Raw genomic sequence first — 20,998 nt, 5'->3', positions numbered from 1 at the left:
GCAGGGGAAATGGGGAGAAAGATTCAGGAACCCGAGAAAAGGGGCAGAGACTTGCCAACAAATCTCTTAGCAAGCTGCTTCTCAGCTGGCTGCCTGGGGAGCGTTCGGGAAGGAGCATGGGTCCCCAGAGGCGTCACGGGACAGAGCGGGTCACGAGGCATGCTGGCTGCCGGCCTGGCCCCACGAGGTCCTGAGGTCCTTGGGCCTCTGGACTGGTGCCTGGCCCAGGGGAAGGAGGGCCCGTGGGGTACAAACACCAGGCAGCCCCGGGCCGCAGTTAGAAATCAGATGCCCCAGGGCGCCTCTCCCACGGCCTGAAAGCACGCATAGTTTGGGCTTCCTTTCAAGCCACAACTGATCCTCACGGCCTCCTGCCCAGTGCGGGACTGGGGTGGTGTGGGGTCAGCAGTCAGATCCAAAATCATTTTCACAGAGAATTGAGAGGCCACGAGGTGCCTTGGGAAACACACACCCGCCTGGAGGCCAGCTCCAGCCACGGCCTGGCGGCCTGCCTATGAAATAGGGGCCTTAGGCAGAGCCTTCCTGAAACCCCGCCCCCCGGCCTCGGGAGAACCAGGCTTGAGGCCCTGTGGTCCACCCAGGAGGGGCCTTAGCTCCAGAGCCGGGCACCTGCACCCCGGCCTCTCGGCCCATCTGTGCAGCCTGGTGTCTCCTCGTGTGAGCGCCTCAGGAGGGTAAGGAAGTTCCTGAGAGCCCCGTTCAGCCCTTGGCACCCCCAGGGAAGCAGCCAAGACTAAATCAGGAAATCAATTCCACTCTGGGATGTGTTTTCCTACCAGTCCTTGAGTGTGGGCGGGATTGATATTCTGGAAATTGATGTCAACCCAAATAACGAAGCCATCCGACAGGTGACTCAGGATTAGAAAGCCTCTTGGGGACCTCGTCCCCCTCCGCTGCAAGCCTTCCCTCTGGTAACGGATTCTTTAACACACGTTCACACACACTCCCCCTTCCCACCTTCTCTTCTCCCTCTTCTCCCTCACCCCCCATCCTATTCTAGGCTGTGCCCTTTATCAGACCTGCCAGCCCTGAGGTGGTTGAGTGTGTGAGTTTCAGAAGGATTCTCTGTCTCAAAGTCAGCACAAGTCAGCAGTTAGGGACGCAGTAATTTAGGAGATTGGGTGCTAACTGGATACGGGAGGTGCCCTCAAAGCCAGTGCTTCTGACTTAGATGACTCAAGTAGGGCTCTGTGCCTATCAGCTAGCTCTGGGGGCGAGTTTCTTGGGGGGAATGCTGGACTGGTGATTCTCAAGGACAAGGAAGAAACAGTTACTCCTCTTGGGGTCTACACCCTGGTCCCTAAAGAAAATTCTTTCTGCCAACAATGACTCTGGTTGTAAGAAGTTGATGGGAAGCAGCCACCTCTTCCAGGAAGCCCTCCAGATCACACCAGGCACATCTTTCTCCCGCCCCTCCTCCTTTACAGTCCTCTGCACTCCAGGCTTTAATTGTGCCATGTAGGGAAGTCTTCCTCAGTACTCTCCTGCCCAGTGTGTGGTGGGGAAGGCTGTGGCTTTGCACAGTCAGTCTAGATTCTGAGGCCTCGTGGGCAGAGGCCAGGCAGGTACTTACCTAGAGAGTGGCCATGCAATCTTTGGGTTGTGCATTTATTTGGTTTCTTTTCCCAAACTTTTTTTTTCTGAACAGAAATAAATTTCTGATTATGTAAATAATCCAGGAGTTGAAGAAATCAAAAGGCACCTGTAACCTCAGCACTCAGAGATGACCACTGGACCACATCCCCACAGCTGCAGTTAAACCACACACACCTATACACACGATTATTTACAAAGAGGTTTTACCAGGCGTTCTTTTCTGCAATTCATCTTTTTTTTTTTTCTGTTAACTTAACAGATCCCTTGGCGCTCTCTCCAAGTACACAAACAAGTCCACATCACCCCCTGCGTGGATGGCTACCTAGTATCCCATTTTATATTTGAGCCATAATTGATGTAACTGATTCCTTTGGATTAGAATTGGAGGTTTTTTCCAACTTTTCCCCATTATATATGGTACTACAATAAATCTGGTTCTGGCCAAGTATTTATGAGCATCTTTACTTTTTTATTAGATTAAAATAAAAATAGAAATGATGAGCCAGGGGGCTTGCTTTTTTTTTTTTGAGGTTTTTGTAGGCCAGCTGCCAGGTCGCCCTCCCTCCAGCATCTCGGGGGAGCGGCCGCTCAAGGCTAGCGCTGACTGCCTTGCTGACCCGTATGAGAGTGGCCGGAGGTCTGGGAAGTGGCTCAGCCCATGAGCGCGCTCTTTCCCGCCCAAGGAAGGAGCAGCCCGTGGGGCTGGGTCTCGGATGCGCCTCCCCTGGTGGCTCCGCAGCCTCCCTGGACTCGGAGCCCAGGCATGAGGAGGGGCTGGGGGCGCGGTGGCCGGTCTGCTGGGCGTGGATGGGAGAAGACGGGGCCCTGCTCATGCCTTTGGTCCTCTCCGCAGGAGGGCTCAGCGGGGCGACGGTCATCGATTCCCTGGACACCCTCTACCTCATGGAGCTGAAGGAGGAGTTCCAGGAGGCCAAGGCCTGGGTTGAAGAGAGCTTCCACCTGAACGTGGTGAGCCGCACGTCTTGGGGGGTGAGGGACAGAGGTCATCTCTGAAACCCTGAGCCGTCGAGGGTCAGGGCCCTGCACGGCACAGCATTCCTGGAACTGGGGCCCTGCTGCCCTCGGTACCAAGTCCCGTCTCCCAGGATCAGCCTCGGGCATCATCCCCACCCCTCTGGTCCACGGGTGTTTGTCCACCTGGAAGGGTGTCAACCCTGACCACTGCTTCTCCCTGCGGTGACGGTCACCGCTCAGCTTAGGTGTGAGGCCAGGACCTGTCACCCAGAACAGCAGCTGCAGCCGCAGGGGAGGTGGCTTTGTGCTTGGAGCTGTGCTGGCCCCGACTCCCCTTCACTGCCCTCTGGAGGTGGGGCAGGGGCCCGTCCCGCTCGAGGACCAGGCCAGGCCTGGACTCACATGGTTTCCATCCTCCCGGGCATCCCCAGGCAGGGACAGGGGCCTTGAGGAGGAAGGGGAACCTGTCCAGAGACCACGAAAACCCTGAGTTCCAGCTCCCGGCCTGGGGCGCTCCCAGCCCAGCAGAAGTAACAGCCTCGTCCTGGAGGCCTCGGCTCACCACGGGGGGGGGGGGGGGGGGAGGCTATTTGGGCAGCTCTGAACATCGAGAAGCAGACAGGAGGGGGATGGGAAGAGGTCACGTCCAAGCACGCTCAGGGCCTGTCTTGGGCATCGTGAGTGAAGGGTCCTGATGCAAACGGGTCTGGTTGGCTCCTTCAGCTCCTGCAGAAGCGAGGCCTCTGCCTCCCTGAGAGGCCAATTTGCCGGCAAAGAGCTGGGCAGAGAGACAGGCTGGGGAAGGCTGGGCAAGCTCAGCCGAGGAACGTTCCCAGGCCTGGCTGTCGTAAAGCCCTTGAAGCATCATTCGGCCTCCCCAGTCTTAGTTCCCTCAGCTCTAAGATGGGAGTGATGACGACAACAACAAAACAATGCCTGATGCATGGGCTTGCTCACTGGGGTTGTAAAAAGCCTTTTAAACCACTGTAAACCCCAATCTAGAGCCAGGTGCGATCATTATGATTATCGCGGTGGTTAGACTCCTGCTGGCTCCGGTGAGGAGAGGTGCAGAGGCCTCCCTGGCCTTGGCCGGCCTCAAAGATGAGGAGGGAGCAGGAAGCAGGGGTCTCCTTTGCCTGCCCTGGGTCCTGGGCTGGGGGTGACTCCTCTGGGTGGGGAGGGGGTGCTAGGCAGTGACCAGAGCCAGGGGGCTGAGGACATGAGGGCAGGCTGGAGCACGTGATGGATGGTCCCTGGAAGAAGGCGATATGGGGTCTCCTCTCTGAACCTTGGCTTTGTCATCTGAAAAATGACAATGATGACGCCTGCCCCGCTGGCCTCGCTGAGGACCACGAGGCTGAAAGAGGGGCTTTGAGGGTGCCTGTCAGTGGAAAGCTTCTCCCAGGTAAAGGGACTGATGTTGTCAATCAAAGAAGAGCAGCACGTGAGGGGCAAGGGGGGGCAGCAGGCCCCCTGTGCTAAGACCCCGCCCCGGCACTGGATGGACACGTGACACTTAACCTTGCCGTGTGCGTTTTACACCCGCGCCCTGCGCCCTGCGGTAGGTATCATCATCCTGCATCTACAGATGAGAAACTGGGAAAAGCGAAATATCTCCCCTGAAGTCCCCAAGCTAAGGAGGTGGCTCAGGTGGGATTTTAATCCAGTTCTGTCCTTGGCACAGTGCCCTGACCCCCCCCCCCCACATCTGCAGTCCAGACTTGAGAAAGAAAATAATAATGATTAAAGCAAATGCGGGCGTGCCGGGAGGGCTGCAGAGCTGAGGGCCTGAGAAATCGCTGGTTAAGGTACCAGCTTCTGCCTGGCCCCGCCCCTCTTGGTCGCAGCCCTGCCGTCTGCCCCAGGGCTTCCTCTGAGAACCCTCCCCTTGCTGTCGCCCCAAGGGAGGGCTGCAGTGTCCCCCAGCTAAGCTGAGGGGCTCCCTCCCCTCAGGCTAAGCTTCAGGCAGCAGCTCACCGTGTGGCTCTCCAGCTCCTTGGAGCGGAGCCAGGCATAACTTTGCCGGGATGGCCTTGGGCAAGGGCTGGGGAAGGAAGCCAAGCGCAGTGTTTATTGGGAACGCTGTGAAAGTGCAGCCTCCGCCTGCCAGGCAGGTGCTGGGCCCTCCGCCTTGTGCTGTGACAACCACCTCTGGCGCAGCCTGGCCCCCTGGGGGATTCCCTGAGCCGGGGCCCAGGTGCAGCTCCACCAGCGGGGCAGGGACTGGCGTGGGAGTCCTGCTGGCATCTCATGCGTGTCCCCACTGTCCCCCCTCCTCCTTTGTGTCCCACAGAGCGGAGAAGCGTCCTTGTTTGAGGTGAACATCCGCTACATCGGAGGACTCCTCTCAGCCTTCTACCTGACGGGAGAAGAGGTGAGCTGGCCCTTCAAGATACTGGATCTTAGACCACCCAGGCTGGACAGGGCTTGGAGATCGTCCAGTCCCACCCTCATCCCACACTGAGGAAACAGGGCTCCAGGGGCCAGGAATTTCCCCAGGGCCACCCACACCCCCATTCCCCACTTCCTCCTCCCCCCAGACCCCTCTAGAGCCCCTTTCCAGGTGCCACCTGAAGAATCTTCCTCCTTCTCCTCTCCTTTTGCTGCTCAGGGAGCCCGACTGCCCCTGGTAGTGGGGAGTAGATTCTCTAAGGCAGCGCCCGTGTCCACTGACCGTCCACTCAGATCCTCGCACAGCACCAAGCGAACGTCTGGACTCACTGTGGCTTGTAGAGCACGGGGCTGGCTTTCACAGATGCTGGTTTACAGGACGAATGGCGCCACGAGGATTGTTGCGCCCTTTCCCGCTCCCAGGCATGGCTTTGTCCTACTCCACCGCCACTCCCCGCCCTCCCCTATTGGGCTGGACACGGGCTCCGGGTCTCCAGAGCCAGTAGGCCAGAGAGAGGAGATGGGCACCCCAAAGCCATCCTTAGGCTGGTCACCTGGTGCGAGCCTGAGGTCTCAGGCCCTGGGGAGCGGCTTTGGCTTCCAGAAGGCAGGCCCTGGGCCCAGAGTCAGAAAACCGGGAAATCACCACAACCGCATTTGCCTGCCCGTGGCCTTGGGCAAGTGCCTTCACCCACCCCCGGCCTCACTTCCTTCCCTGACTCCTGCTGAGGTCAAAGAGCTGTTGTGAAATGGGCTCCGAGGGAAGGGCTTGACGGGGTCTGAACAGCTCCAAAGCCAGGGGAATTGTGCAAGCCACAGAGTTCTCTAGAAATGGGCAGCACCTCTGCCCCCTCCTTGTGAGCTCCCGTGCCGGCGCAGCCTGACTGCCAGGGGCGAGGTTTGCAGAGTCCCAGAACATCGGGCCTCAGTCATTTCTGTTCCCTGCTCAGCCTGGCTGCCGCCCTGGCTGGACTCTTCAGCTTTGGCCCATCCTTTCCCCACTCTCCTCCCTGCTCGGTCCACCCAGAGACAAATAATTATAGTGGGGGAGCCATGGAGGTGAGGCAGGCAAGCCACAGAAAACCCCCCCTTCCTCTGCCGCCGTTCTCTAAGGAGGTCATTCCCACTTCCCTCAGCTGTTGAGACAGCACGGCTGAAGTCGAGGTTTTGGAGGCAACAGGCGTGTGCTTTATCTCGCCAGTCGCTTCAGGCCTCTCCATCAAGCATAATCTCCTCAGCAGAGATTACTGCTTGTACCAATTTGTCCCCAAATAATGGTAGATGGGAGCCTTCGGCTTTGAGCCACCCAAAGCCTGAATTCCATTTGAAAACCCCAAGACCAGGAAAATGACAGATGGAACAGAAAAAAGGCATTCGTGCTCCTCACTGGCATTGGCCCAGCCGCCTAGTCGAGTGGGTGGAGGGGGTGGGGGTGGGATGCAGGAGTGGGGGCAGCACGGATGCAGCTCGGGGCGCCCAGGGCTTGGGTAGGGCCAGCAGTTGAAGGAGCTGGCACCTCCTCGGGCCTTGCCTTCCTGCCGTCCTGCTTGCCTGCCTTCCTGCCTTTGTCTCATCTCTGAGGGTGTCTGTGGCTCTGAGAACTTGCTTTGAGTCCTTGACTCACTGGAAGGGACCATCAACCCGGCATCCCAGGGAGAAGATCAGAAAGTGGGATGAGGATAGGTGTGTCTGTGACTTGAGAACCGGTTCAAAAAACTCATGGCAGCCACTAGGATGGCTACTATTAAAAACTCACAGCAATGAAAAATAAGTCTCCGCAAGGATGTGGAGAAATTGGAACCCTTGTACATTGCTGGTGGGAATGTGAAATGGTACGGCTAACCGAAGACAGTTTAGTGGGGCCTCAAAAAGTTAAATATAGAATTACCACATGACCTGGCAAAATTCCATTCCTACATATATACCCAAAAGAACTGAAAACAGGGATTCCACCAGATGCTGTGTACACCAGTGTTCATAGCAGCATTACTCACAGTTACCGAAGGTGGAAACCACCCCAGTGTCCATCACCAGGTGGCTGGAGCAACAAAATGTGGTCTTCCCACATAGTGGAATGCTATTCAGTCCTAAGAAAGGAATGAAGTTAGATACATGCTTCAGCATGGATGAACCTTGGAGACATTATGCTAAGTGAAATAAGTGAGACACAAAAGGACAAATATTCTAAGATTCCAGTAGACAGCAAGTAGATTAGAGGTTACCAGGGACTGGGGGAGAAAGAGGAATGAATTATTGCTTAATGGTACAGAATTTGTTCAGGATGATGAAAAGTTTTGGTAGTGGATGGTGGTGGTGATTGTACAACATTGTAAATGTAATTAGTGCTAATGAACTGTATACTTAAAAATGTTTAAGTATATGTCATATATATATGTCATGTATATGACAAATTTTGTGTTATACATAAGTTACCACAATTTTTAAAAAATATTTTTAACCCTTGAGGAAACAGCGAAGTGGCCTGACAGGCCCCCAAGGGCATCCGTGTAGCCACGTCTTACAGCCACACCACTGTGACCCCTTCTGTCCCAAGCACGGCCGTATGCCAGGTGCAGGCCGCATGAGCGTTCCATCTCTTTTGAGGCTCACGACAGCCACGTGAAGTGGCGTTACCCCTAATTTGCCAATGAGGAGACCGAGACTTAGAGGGAAGGCGTAACTCGCTCAGGGTGGCAGTGTGAGGGCTGCGCTGGGATTTGCGCCGAGGGGCTCTGGCTCCTGACCCTGTGGCCTTGCCACCCTGGGCCTGCTTGTAGCCCTCGTCAGCCTGGCCTCCCGTCACTGCTCGTTACCAGGGCTCAGCCGCGTGGACTGGACCCTGACTGAGGCCTTGCTCCACTCACTTCCACTTCACACTGGTAGGCACCTGGTGCATGGGTCTGACCATTCTTAAAGTTCCCCATAAATCTTTGTGGAAAGAGTGTTAGAGACCCCACGTCCCTTCCTGGGCCAAGGCCTCTCTGCTTGAGAATGACCCTGCAGGAGGAGAGACTGCTGGGTAGGCCAACCCTGCTGAGACTCACCCCCATGATAATAACAAGCATAACCCCAGCTGTACCAGGTTCTTTACAGTTTACAAGGCACATTCACATATATTCATCCCCTCGTTTGATTTCCACAAAAACCCTGTGCAGCAGTAAGAGCACATGTCCCCGTCCCAGTGTGCAGATGAGAAGCCCAAGGCACAGAGTAAGCACATGGTTCACCCAAGATCACACAGCCACTAAATGAGGAGACCTGAACCTGGGCTCCAGCTCCCAGCCCAGTGCCCTTTCCAATCTACAGAATATAATTCTTGCTGGTCTCCCTCCACCCTTGCTGAAACCGCTTGCCCATGGCTGTCTGAGGCCATATCTATCAGTATTGGAGAGGCAGCTTGGTGTCCTGCAAAGAGCCACTTCTAGTTCTGCAGCCTTGGGCAAGTCGCTTGTCGAGACCCAGTTTTCTCATCCTCAAAGGCAGACACCTTCCCATCAGGGCTGCAACAAGGATGGGAGGCGATGTAGATAAGGCAACCACTGGCTGCCCGGTGGTGGGGACGGGTGCCGGCCGCGCTGGTGTTCCTCCTGTCCGCACACTCAGCCCCTGCTGCCTGGAGGCAGAGCCCTGCAGTGCCAGCCTGGAGCAGGGCCTCCTAGGGCCTTCTGAAGGAGAGGAGCAGCCAAGAAGCAGTGTGGAGGCCTCAGGGCAGGATGGCTGCCAGGCAGCTGCCTGGAGCTTCGGCATCGGAGCTCAGGTTCTCTGGGTCCGTTCCTTTGCCATGGGCCACCTGCTTTGTGCCTCCGACTCAGCCTTTCCAGGGCTCAGGGGAAGATATCAAGAGCCTCTGATGAGAGAGAGTCGTGAGAGCCCTTTGTCGTTGCTAAACTCGTGGCTCCTGAACCTGGCTGCCCAGCAGAAGCCCCTGGAGTTCTGGGGTGACGCCAAGCTCTGGAACCTGGATTTCAGACAAGCTCCCTGACAAGGGGTTCTGATCTGGCTCGTCCCTGTCCCGCTCCTGGGGTCCACCCTCTGACATAGGACACTGTTATCTTCTCCCCCCGCTTCTCCCTCCTCACTGCCAGGCCCCGTGGATTCTCTCCCTGCTCTCTCCCTTCCTTCCTGTGGAAGAGAACTGCACCCAATCCCAATCTGAAGTGTTCTTAAATTCCTTTCCCACTGCCTTCCCTGAACAGCTGCCTCAGTGTCTTTAAATTGTCCACATTGGGGGTAACACCCAGGAGGTCGACAAACTGGGTCACCCTTGTACTCCACAAATGAAAAGAGATGGGTGTTCTCCCACCAGAGTGGTTTTTAGGGGCCTGTTTCTCATATAGTAAAAAATAAAGAGCGTGCATTATGGGTTTGAATCTATTATTAAAAAATAGCACAGAAAATAGAGGTAAGCCAAAGAAGAAAATAAAAATTCTACAAGTCCATCCCTCTGAGACCAACCTTAATACTTTGGTGTATTTCCTTACTATGCTTTTTTAAATTTTTATTTTGTTTTTAAGTTAACTTGTAATGTTTTGAAATATTTTTCTCTTAATTGCTTATAAACTCTTTCTTTGCTATTAATTGTCCTTGGATGACATCTCTTTAATGGCCCCATGGTATTCCATGATCAGTTGAACCATAATTTTAACCATGTCCTATTTTTTTCAATATTTAGAGTAGTTCCATTTTTTCCCACTCTTCTAAACAATCCTGGAATAGATAGGCATAAAGCTAAATTTTCATAGCGTCCTTGATTATTTCCTTAGAATAAATTCCTAGGAGAGAAACCACTGGATCAAAGGTCACAGGCCCTTTGGAATTAATCAGGCATCTCAGAATTGCTTGCCAGGGTCAGAGTTTCGGCCAGGGCCCTAAACCCAGAGCCTGCTGGTGGCCTCCTTGCTATTGAGTAGCTGGTTTGGGAGAAGCCATCCTCTGCCTTCGTTCCATCTGTGAAATGGGAACAGTGAGCAGAATGAGAAGATCAAAGGGGAAGGGCCTTGGAAACATCAGGCCCTTCCCCTTGATTCAGATGTGGGAACCTGTTGCCCAGAGGGACCAAAAAGCAGGTGGAAACTAAGTCCACGGGGCAAGGACTGGAACCCGGGCTCTTGGCCCACAGCCCAGTGCTCTTTCCACTCCACCCATATTACCACTCATTTCCACCTGCTCAGGCTGTGGCTTCCCAGTTCCAGCGGCGCGGGCAGGCACGGACCATTGCTCACCACCCCTTGGCCGTGTCATCATCTGCACATAGGGGCGTCTCCTGAATCTTCCGACTGGTCGCCCTAGCCGCACTGCTAATCGCTGAGCCTTTCTCATAGCCCTGACGTTGTTGTGCTCTCCTCATGACTAATTCTCATTCCTCCCACCAGCCCTCTGAAGGCAAAGTTATCCTTATTTTATGGATAAAGAAACTGAGGCTCAGAGAGAAATGCCCCCCTAAGGCCACGTCACCAGGATCTCAGGGAGCCGAGTTCACACCCAGCTTCCGTGTGCCGGCCGCACAGCTTCTCGCAGCACTACCCCCCACTCGTGGCCCGGCAGGGTTTTGCACGTTTATGCTGCCAGCAGCATCTTCTTGGAGTGATCCCAGCCCACCCGGCCCGCTTCACAGTGCCATTGGCCCGTCCTTCACAGGTGTTCCGAATAAAGGCCATCAAGCTCGGGGAGAAGCTCCTGCCTGCCTTCAACACCCCCACGGGGATCCCCAAGGGCGTTGTGAACTTCAAAAGGTAGGCCACCATCCTGCTCCCCACTGGTGGCGTTGGCTGCCCCAGCACCCACCATCTGTGCACTTGTGCGGGTGGGGGGCCTGGTGAGAAGGCTCCAGAGGCCATTAGACAGCCAAGCAGGAATGGGGCTCTTGGGATCACCTTGGTCAAACCCTTTCACTTTGCAGATGTGGAAACTGAGACACAGGGAGAGGACTCACAGAGTCAGTGGGACTCTCCTGGGCAGGAGTTTGTCACCACACTTGGGGTTTGGGCCACACAAGCCTGCTCTTCCTGGAATGGGGCAGCTCGTTGTTGCTCTGCGAATGTCCTGCAGGACCCTCCTGACTCACGGCCCTCCAGTCTGGCCCCAGCAGCTGTCCCCAGCTAGGGTTCAAGGCCCACTACTTTCCACTCTCCCCCCATGAGGAAGTGCCTGAAACTGCTTGAGGGTCTCTGGACCCCAGGCAGAGGGACCCTTGGTTTGAGGAGGGCCCTGCTGCTGCTGACCCCCTCCCTCAGCTCCTGGGAGGGCTGGGTCTAGTAACCCGGTGTCAGAACCCACAGAGGCTTCTGGGAGTGTCAAGTCCACGGATGCTCAGGCACCGGAGGGTGCAAACCCACGAGATCACAAAAGTCAAGAATTAGCCACCAGGACGTGGACCAGGACTTCTGACTCTAATTCTAATAATGATATTTATTGGGGACTTCCTTTCTATAAAAATAATAGATTCTTGTTGCAGAAAATGTGGATTTTTATACCAGAAATTTTGGATAAGGCCCAGAAAACCACATGTGTTTCTGCTAGTCAAAGATAGCACCAGTAATCTTTCTTTCTACTGGCTCAGTTTTAAAACACATATTTTTATTGGCAGATTTCATCATTTCCCTCCTAATCTGCTGCTCAATTCCGTGTCTGAACCAGTCTTTCTAGGCTGTCACAAGTTGCAGAAGGACAGAGTGGAAGGGGCTTGGGTCACACAGCTAGAGAAGGGTGGCGCCAGGCCTGAGCTCCCAAGCCTCAGCCCCTGCCTGCTCCAGCCCTGCCTCCCACCTGCCTCACTTTGCACAGGGCCGAGGGAGGCCCAGAGAGGGGCGGGGCAGGGGGGCAAAGTCAAGCCACCTCGTGGCCGAGCCCGCTTTAAGACCCTGGGGGGACCGTGAATGTCTTGTTTCTGGAGACCCCAACGTGCCCTCATTCTGCTCCCCCCACCTGGGTTGCCTTCCCCTCACCTTCCCTGGCCCTCAGAGCCCACTCCTGTGCCTCCTCTTCCGGGACAGCCTTTCCCTCCCCTGACCTCACAGGCTCTCCATCTGCTGCCTTCCTGGCCCTCGGCGCGCTCCTCCCGCCCTCCCTTAGCTGCCCGGCAGCTTCCTGGGAGCCGGACCCACATCCAGTCTCTGTTGGTTCATTCACTGAGCACCCGCCCTTGCTCAGCACCAGGTGTGGGATGGAAGGTTAAACCAACAAGGACGACTATTCCTAAGAGTTTCTGCACATCCTCTCACCTGAGGGTGGGTATTTTTATTATCCTCATTATTTAAACAGAGACTCAGAGATGACGTGACTCAACCAAGGTCTTAGAGCTGGAAATGAAACCAAAATTTCTGATCCTGAAGCCTGCCTGGTTCTCCCTCAGCGAGCCTGCTCTCAAGGCCTTTTACACCTGCTGGTTTATGCTCTCTGGGGCTGTCCGAGACCTCCGACAACCTGAGCCTGGGGGAAGCTGGACTATTGCAACTGCTCTGTCCCCAGAGGGATTTCTTAGGGCTTACAGCTTGGGTGGGCTGCCCAGGAGCAGACAGAGGACGCTGGAGAGGAGGCAGGGGCCCTGGCTCTGGTCAGAGGGCCCGCGGTGCCCCCTCTGTCTCTGGGAAATCTCACCTTTGTGTGGGCCTCAGTTGCTTCACCTCCCCTCTTGGGCCTCGTGAAGGAGAGGCCCCTTCATCCACAGTCCTCGTGGCTCCAGTCCAAAAGCATTCCCGGGGCGTTAGCTCGTTGAAATCTCACCAGAGGTCGGGGCACATCCCCGTGGCCAGTCAGAATCCCGTTGTCTGGGCCAGGGTTAGTCCTTAGCCAGCACCCGCTGGACACACACTCCCGGCTGCTTGGGCCTCCGCTCGGATTCCTCTTCCACGGGCACTGATACAGGAGGAGCCCGGCCTGCTGCCGACACACTGTCCTGTCTGGCTCTCCCGGGTCCAGCTTCCGGGACCTCCCGCTCAGGGTCCGGGATGGGACTTTAGCGAGGCTGTCGTTCCTCTTCTGTGCCATGGTTCTGCCCAAGCCCTGCCAACTGCACAGTGGCCGGACTCCACCACCTGCCTTACCTGTGTCACTCGGAGCACGGCCCGGCCCCAACACAAATCCCGGTGTTTCTGATTAAGAAAGCACATTTATTTTCAGGCTCTTTGCATGCTGTCAGTGCTGTATATATATATATGTAGATGCCTATTTCCTGGCAACATCTCCCCTACATTTCTGGGTAAAAGAGTCTGTTGCTAAAAATGCCGCTCTCTTCTACCAGCGAGCACGTCAGGGAGGTATACGTCCCAGGGTTCTGAGTTTGCCCTCTGGGGCAGGCCTGTTGGTGGGCTCTGCCCCTACTCCCTGGCCTGGCTCACTGTGCTGAGAGAAAGGGCTGGACTTGGGCCCCTGGATGAGTAGATAACCAAGCCCCTGTCCCAAAGGGCCAGGGGGGGGGCTAGGGAGCAGGGAGGGGAAAGCGGTTCCCAGGCAAGAGTGAGCTCTCCCCCTCCCTGAGGGGGCAGTGTGCTGTTGCATCTGCCCAGGCAGGCCGGGAAGCAGAGCTGCAGGGGCAGCCCGCGACCTGTGACCTGCAGGGACCACTGGACTCCAGGAGAGCGGCATGGCCAGGACAAGGATCTCTGCAGCAGAATCAATCTCTTGCTCGCTCGCTCATGCACAGTTTCCCTCTCTTACTGCCACCCACCCACACCCTAAATGAGCAGTCACACAAGACGGCCTTGGTCCCACCCAAATATACATTTATACAGGCATGATCCTGCCAGATGCACCCCTCCAGGCACTAACGTTTCCTGAGCATTTACTGGGGGCTGGGCGTGAAGGAACGTGTGACATGATTATCGTTTTCAACCACACAACAGCCCCATAGCCTTGAAAAGCGTCTCCCCTTCTGTGAGCCTGAGTATCTCACCTGTGAAATGGGGACCCAGCCATCTGCCTCTGAAGTGGGGGTGCAGGTGTAACGAGATGCTCTCACCGCCTGGCACCTACCAGGAACTTCATAACAGCAGGAGCGGGCAGCAGCATCGTTTACACATGCTTAATTACATAATGATAACAATGAGAATAATTGCATGCATAATTTATATCATTTAATGGACAGCGAGGCCAAGGGAAGTGAGCCGACCTCCTGAGGTCACGTAGCTGGGAGCGGGACAGCCAGTACATGAAGCCTGGCCGGGGACAGGGAAGGCGCTGAGCCACTCGCGGCCTCTGCCCAGGGCATCTCTGCTCAGGACACCCACTTGGGAGGGTGAGCATGGGGGGACAGGAGGGAGGGGCCCACTGAGGGTAGATGAGAACCAGAGACTGCGAGCAGCTGGTGGCTTTTTAAAAATTTTTTGCCTTGAACTTCCCTGAGAGGGCAGGGAGCATAAATTACTCAGGAAACCCTGTGGGCACCCAAGGGTGCCACTGAGAGCTCAGGCTGGAGAGAGAGGTCTTTCCTGGCGGGGGGGAAGAGGGACCGAGAGCCGATTGCTCTGACCGCCTTCTGGATGAGTGTGGGGCAGTGGGCAAGAGACCCCCTTAGGGACCTGCTGTGGCCTCAGGTCCAGAGGACTCAGTGTGGGTCCTGCCTTCACCATCCCCTGGCTCCATGACCTTGAACTTTCTCCCTGAGCCACAGTTTCCTCCTTTGCATATTGGGATTAAAGACGCTTTTCCCTTGTGGGATTTAAATGACGGGAGATGGAGGCTGCTTGCCCCAGTGTCTGGCATATTGGAGCAGCTCAATAAACAGAAGTTGTTTTATTATTATCCAGGAGCCAAATTTCCTCTCTCTGTGCAACTCATGCCTCCCCCACCTGCCTCTGCCCCCAAGTCGGCAAAATATCCGGGAAGTGGAGACAGGGTGAAGAGGGCAGTAGTTGTTCCTACATGTGTTGAGGTTATCTGCCCGTCCCCCACGCCAAAGATCTCAAAAACAAGTTCTCCATCCGCTTCTGGAAGCTGGGAAGCTGATAGGCGTCCCTCATTTCCTGGAAACCACATCCAGGCCTGTGTGGAGTTTAGATAAGGAGCCTCAGGGGAGTCTCCACCCCCTCTCCAGGAAAAACAGCGACTTCCCAGGCCCCCCGCCCCACTCAAGCTGCCTTCCTAGGCTTTGTCCCTGGGCCACAGAGGCGAAGAAGGGCTTCCCAGCGGCCCCCCGCAGGGCCAGCCCCCCAGCCTGCCCCACACCAGTTGCACCTTGGAGCCCCTACAGATGTGAGGAACTCACTGCATCACCTCCCTGCAAAGACCCAGTCCCCCTGGTTGTCCAAAAAGTCGCACAGGAAAGATAAGCATGATACACATGAGGAAACTGAGGCATGGGGGGCAGAAGCAGCTTGCACAAGGCCACTGGCGTTCTGCAGCGTCTTCTCTCTCAAGCCTCACAAAAGCCCTGGGATGAAAGCTGGGGGATATTATCTTTACCATTTCGAGGATGCAGAAACCAAGGTGCACAATGATTAGATGGTTTGCCCAAGTCTCTCAACCCAAATCACTTGCAGCTGAAGTCTTCTGAGGGCAGCCCTGGAAAGGCAGGGTCCTGGCTTACTGTACATCCAAGGAGAGGCAGCTAGCGCGGCGCTGAGGACCAGCTCTTGCAGCAGAGCCGGGGTCCCAGCTGCTCCTTTTATGTGATCTCGGGCAGACGACTTAACTGTTCTGTGCCTCTATTTCCCTATCTGTAAATGGGGTAGATGTGAGGATTAAATGAGGGCCTGCCTCAGAATCTCAATCCTTGACAGCACCCAGTAAATGGAAGTGGTTACTTGACAGGCTTTTCCAGCAGGCTGCAGGGCCATGCTGACCATACCAAATACCTTGATTTAGCTGAGCTGCTCCTGAGGAGGTGAACGGGTGAGGAAACTTCTGCTCCTAGGGCCCCTGCTTCTTCCATCCCTGACCCCGGGCTTCCCCAGGCTCCGGCAGCTCCAGCTGTGTGGTCACTGTGGGCAGCACTGACAGCTGTGGGTGAGTGGCGGTTGCCCCACCCAAGTTGCTTTGTTGCCTTTTTTTTTTTTTGTCTTTATTTTTTTTAATGTTACATTAAAAAAAATGAGGTCCCCATATACCTCCCACCCCCCACCCCCCACTCCTCCCACATCAACAACCTCTTTCATCATCATGGCACATTCATTGCATTTGGTGAACACATTTTGGAGCTCTGCTGCTCCACATGGATAGTGGTTTACATTATAGTTTACACTCTCCCCCAGTCCACCCAGTGGGCCATGGCAGGACATACAGTGTCCAGCAACTGTCCCTGCAGTACCATCCAGGACAACTCCACGTCCTGAAAATGCCCCCACATCGTATCTCTTCTTCCCTCTCCCTACTCTCAGCAGCTACCATGGCCACTTTCTCTACATCAATGATACATTTTCTTCCATTACTAATTGCAATAGTTCCAGAATAGAATAGCAGTAAGTCCACTCTAATCCATACTCTATTCCTCCATCCAGTGGGCCCTGGGATGGTTATGTCCACTCCACCTCTATATTGAGAGGGGGCTTAGATTCCACATGGATGATGGAGGCAATTCTCCTGCTTGCTGTTGTAGGCACTCTTGGCTCCCTGGTGTGGTGGTTGACCTTCTTCACCTCCCTGTTAGCTGGCTGGAGTAAGTCCAATAAACCAGAGGGTAGGAGTTTGCAGATCTGTTGAAGCTCAGGGTCTGGCTATCACATGGACAGTCCAGAGATTCAGGTCCCCTGAGCATACACCAAACCCCAGTAAAAGTAACAGGAGAGGCTTGTGAACAAAGATCACATCTGAGTTCAACTCCATCACACTCAGGAACACAAACTCCAAAGTAGGGCCAACTGACATGGCACTGAAGTGAGTTCTCCAGGACATGTATACAGGGTACATAAAAATGTTTGGATATTTTCATAGTGGTTACAGTTTAAAATGAACACTGAAGGAGTGCTGAGTTCTTAGCCAGGGGAGCTCTATCACATTCCCCAATGGAATAGCAACCATCCCCCAAGTGCAATGTCTAAGACCAATAAAGAAGGATGGTCCAACAATGAGCCCTTGATACTAAAGACTATGCTTGTGAGGCTGTGTGTCTGAAATAAGAACTAGGCCTAGAGCTGCAGTGTGTCTAAAAATTACCTCCTGAGAACCTCCATGTTGTTCAAATGTGGCCAGTCTCGATGCCAAACTCAGCATGTAAATGCATTGCATTCCCCCCAGCATGGGACATGACTCCCAGGGATGAGCCTCCCTGGTGCCGAGGGATTACTACCAAGTACTAGCTGATGATGTAACTAGAAAACGACCTTGAATAAAAGGGTCAACTCAGACCAGCAGAATATCTCAGCCTCCATGTAATATCAGGTATCATTTGACCTTGAATAAAAGGGGGAAATGGAAAGAACAGATGAGTTTATATGGCTATGTGTCTCCAAAAAAGAGTCAGGAGGTCATCAGAGGGGTCACTCTTACACACGCTTTGTTGCCTTTTGATGGGTCCCCATTCAGACCCAAAACATGGCTCTACTTATCCTTCCCTACACAGCCCCTGAGGACCAGCAATTGGGTGCCTTCAGGCAAAGTACACACAGGTGTGCTGTGGGGTCCCCTGTGGTCCCTGACAACTTACTGCTGTCACTTGGAAATTTAGCATAACTCATGTGCCAGGTCTTGGCCACCAAGACAGCTCTGCTGCCGTCATCCCCAAGCCCCTGCATCTTACAGGAGCCACTTGATAGGAGCAAAGAATCTTGCAAGGCCACCAGTCCTGGGTCCACACAGCTTTTGGCAAGTAATTTCAACTTACCAACCTCAGTTTCCTCATCAAGCAAATGGCGCTATCAGTGCTCCTGGCCCCCAGGGAAGGTGCACTGAGATTGTGTACAGAAAGCACCCAGTGCCTGGCGCTTAGGGGGCTCTTGCCCACTTGGCAGCTGTCACTCAGTAGAGAAGGGAGCCAGGCCAGCAGTGGGTGATGGGGCTGCTTCTGTCTTTTCAGTGGCTCCAATGGGCTCTGGGGCTGGGCGATGGCAGGGAGCAGCAGCATCCTGGCAGAGTTTGGGTCCCTGCATTTGGAGTTCCTGCACCTCACGGAGCTCTCTGGCAACCAGGTCTTCGCTGAAAAGGCAAGTCCTACCTCCCTCCTGCTTCCCCCCAAGACCGCTCCTCTCTCTTCTGCCCACACAGAGCAGGAGGCACACTGAGCCCTTCACAGGTTTTTCTCAGAGGTGATGGGGTGGGTCAGCAGGAGGGTGAGTGGGGAGTTCGGGAGCCCCCAGGCCACCACTGAGCTGTAAATAGGGATTTGTGGAGGATGCCGGGGCAGGGGAGGTGGGCTCAGGGAGGCGTCAGGATTCTGCACAGGGCAGGAGCAGACAGACCCTCCAGAGAGAGGACTTCCACTGATCCCTGCAGCGCCGAGGAGCACACACAGGTGGGATCAGGAGAAAGTGGGACAACTGAAATCTAGGCCCCATCTGGCATTGGCAGGACTTGGCCACCTGGTGCAAAAAGTCCCCTTTCCAGGAACATTTAGCTTTCTCTTGTGAGGCCTGACTTTTCCTCTCAGGTGCCAGCCTCGCTCATCTTGGTGGCAAATGCCACAAGATTTCTCTCAAAAGCAGATGCGGGGTTTGCTCCCTCTCGGGGGTGCTGGGCTGTCAGGAACTGTGTTGTCTGAGGCTGCAAGGGTGTGAGAGGCAGCACCCAGGCAGGCCAGCACCCAGTCCTGAACTCGGCAGGAGCCTGGCCCTGGGTAGAGTCCTCCAAAGGGTCAGTTCCTTGGCATCGCAGCCTCCAGCAGGCCCTGGCCGAAAGTGTCTGCTATGGCTAACCCAAAGCCAGAGAGGGGCTGTGGACTCTCACTGACCCTCAGAGTGGCTCAGGCCCCACCTGCAGTTATCCCTTCCTGGGACTTCCTGTGGGGAGATGGGACCCCCACCTGCAGAGCTGTACAGGAAGAACCTTTCGGAGGCCCCCACTCCCAAAGCCTTCTCTCCTCCCTGGAACGGCAGCCTCTTCGAATGGAAAGTGGCTCCCTGTCGCACGTCAGCCAATCTTCTGCAAAGCATCACTTGGGTGGAGTCCTGCACTGGGTAACCAGTGGTCCCAAACTAGGCATGAGAAAAGAACATGGGTGCATCCTCAAATGCATATTCCCAGGCCTAAGGGTAAAGCTCCGAAATCTATGTTCTGACAGGTGTGCCTCCAGGAAGGAGTGGGACAAGGAAGTCTAGTCCCCACTTAGTCTGGAAACAATAGCAGCCACTGCCTTTGCACCCCATTTGTGTCGACCAGGCTATAAGAGCCCTGCTCCCCCCAGCTCCCCGTGAAGTAGGGCTTCCTGTTATCCCCACTTTACAGAGGAGGAAACTGAGGCTCAGAGGCTAAGCAGCTCGCCGGGGGCGTCCAGCTGGTGAGTGCTGCAGTCGAATGCAGACCCAGGACGCAGGGACTCTAAAGCCGGGGCCTCTCTGGCTAGATGAGCACAGCGGGCTTCAGGCTCACACTCAGAGGTTTCTCTAGAGTCCATGGTCTCTCTGTCTGTCGCTCTCTACATTTACATTCTATGACTATTTTCATCCCCCAATCCTGCCTCCCACAGAGGCGATTATTGGCAGTCAACAAATTAGCCCAAATTCTGGAAGTGCTCCTGCCAGGGGAGCTAGTTTAACCTGCTTCACTGCTCACCATCAGGACAGTCTAGAATAACTCACGTGCAAACACATTCCTGCCCCCCTCAACGGGCTCTGTTAACATAAATGGATATGAAATCTGATGTGGCAAATCAAAGTGCCGTGCCCTGGAAAGGCAGGCCTGACAGCTACAAGGCCGCTCTCCCCTGCTCCTCACCCTGTAGGAAATCTAACAGCAGGGTTCAGTCCTGCCCTGGGTACTTTTCTCTCCAGAGCCGATTCTGTCCTGAATAGGATTTAATGTATTCCCAGAGAGCAGATGCCAGTGGATAATGCCTTCCAGAACCCTGCTTCTTGCCCTTCTTGCCCCAGAGCTTGCAAATCCAGTCTCTCCTTGTGAAGCTGGGGGAGCCTCTGGCTCCGTGTTGCTGCGTGGTCCTGGCTCTGACACTTATTAAGCTGTGACCTTGGGCAAGTCAATGAGCCTGAGGTACAGGTTTCTCGACTGTTAAGCTGAGATAATAATGCCTTCCGGGCTGCTTTGAGGGCTGGAGATCACAAGTATGAAGAGTCTGGCTCAGAGGAACTGTTTGGCAAATGTTAGCAGCTCTGATTGTTGTCCTGATTGTCACTATTATTATTAAGCCCCTGAGGTGCCTGGTAGGCTGGGGGTCTCCAGGAGCCCACCTCTTTTCTGAAGAGGTTCCCACAGTGCCCAGTAAAATAAGATTTTACTAGGTTAAACCACATGAAATTGCTGGTATTTGACCATTTTGACCTATTAAAAAGGCAACTTTGGGTTTGTCCCCTGTACGGTCCTGAAAAGGGTGGGGGGTGGCAATTTTACCCAAAACTTACGACTGAGCTACTGTCGCTTAGATGGATACCCGCCCCCCCTCCATCCTGCAAAGCATCAGGCAAAGAGGAAGGGTTGGGGCGAGGGTGGGGTGATGGGCCTGGGCTGGAGGGTGGTGGTGAGCTGGGTGGAACACTCAGTGGAGAGCTGGGGTCATGTCCTGAGGCCATCTCAGCCTCTGGGCATGGGTGGGATGTTTGTTACGCAGCTCTCCCTGCTACACAGAAAGTGGTTTCCTCTGTGATTCTAAACAAGCTGCCTCCCATCCCTGGTGGGCTGGGAGTGGTCAGCTTCTTCAGGAGAGTGAAGGTCCTTCTCTCGGCAGGTCAGGAACATCCGCAAGGTCCTCAGGAAGATCGATAAGCCCTTCGGCCTCTACCCCAACTTCCTCAGCCCAGTCAGCGGGAACTGGGTGCAACGTGAGTAAAGAGGCGCTGCCGCCTCGCAGAGTCCCTGACGCCCGCTCACCTCGTTCGACCAGTGCCTGCTGAGGCTTCTGGGGCCTCAGCCCTGGGGTGGCACGTCTATCAGCGTCACGTGCCTGGGGAGGCACTCACTCGAGGCTTCTGAATGCCAC

The 20,998-nt window shown here is 54.9% G+C and overlaps 1 protein-coding gene across 2 annotated transcripts in view; it reads left to right on the top strand.

Moving 5' to 3' along the window:
* Positions 1 to 20,998, top strand: part of MAN1C1 (mannosidase alpha class 1C member 1) — a 141,574-nt gene that overhangs the window by 102,424 nt on the left and 18,152 nt on the right. For both annotated transcript variants that reach the window (XM_058304080.1, XM_004465446.4), the window contains exons 3-7: positions 2,471 to 2,586; positions 4,886 to 4,966; positions 10,621 to 10,715; positions 17,930 to 18,056; positions 20,747 to 20,840. In XM_058304080.1, coding sequence (XP_058160063.1) covers positions 2,471 to 2,586; positions 4,886 to 4,966; positions 10,621 to 10,715; positions 17,930 to 18,056; positions 20,747 to 20,840 — 513 coding nt within the window. The remainder of the gene's footprint in view (positions 1 to 2,470; positions 2,587 to 4,885; positions 4,967 to 10,620; positions 10,716 to 17,929; positions 18,057 to 20,746; positions 20,841 to 20,998) is intronic.

Source organism: Dasypus novemcinctus, chromosome 9 (assembly GCF_030445035.2).
Source record: "Dasypus novemcinctus isolate mDasNov1 chromosome 9, mDasNov1.1.hap2, whole genome shotgun sequence".
Taxonomy (NCBI): domain Eukaryota; kingdom Metazoa; phylum Chordata; class Mammalia; order Cingulata; family Dasypodidae; genus Dasypus; species Dasypus novemcinctus.
Note: the sequence above shows the minus strand (reverse complement) of the source record. Positions and strands in the feature narration are given on the sequence as shown.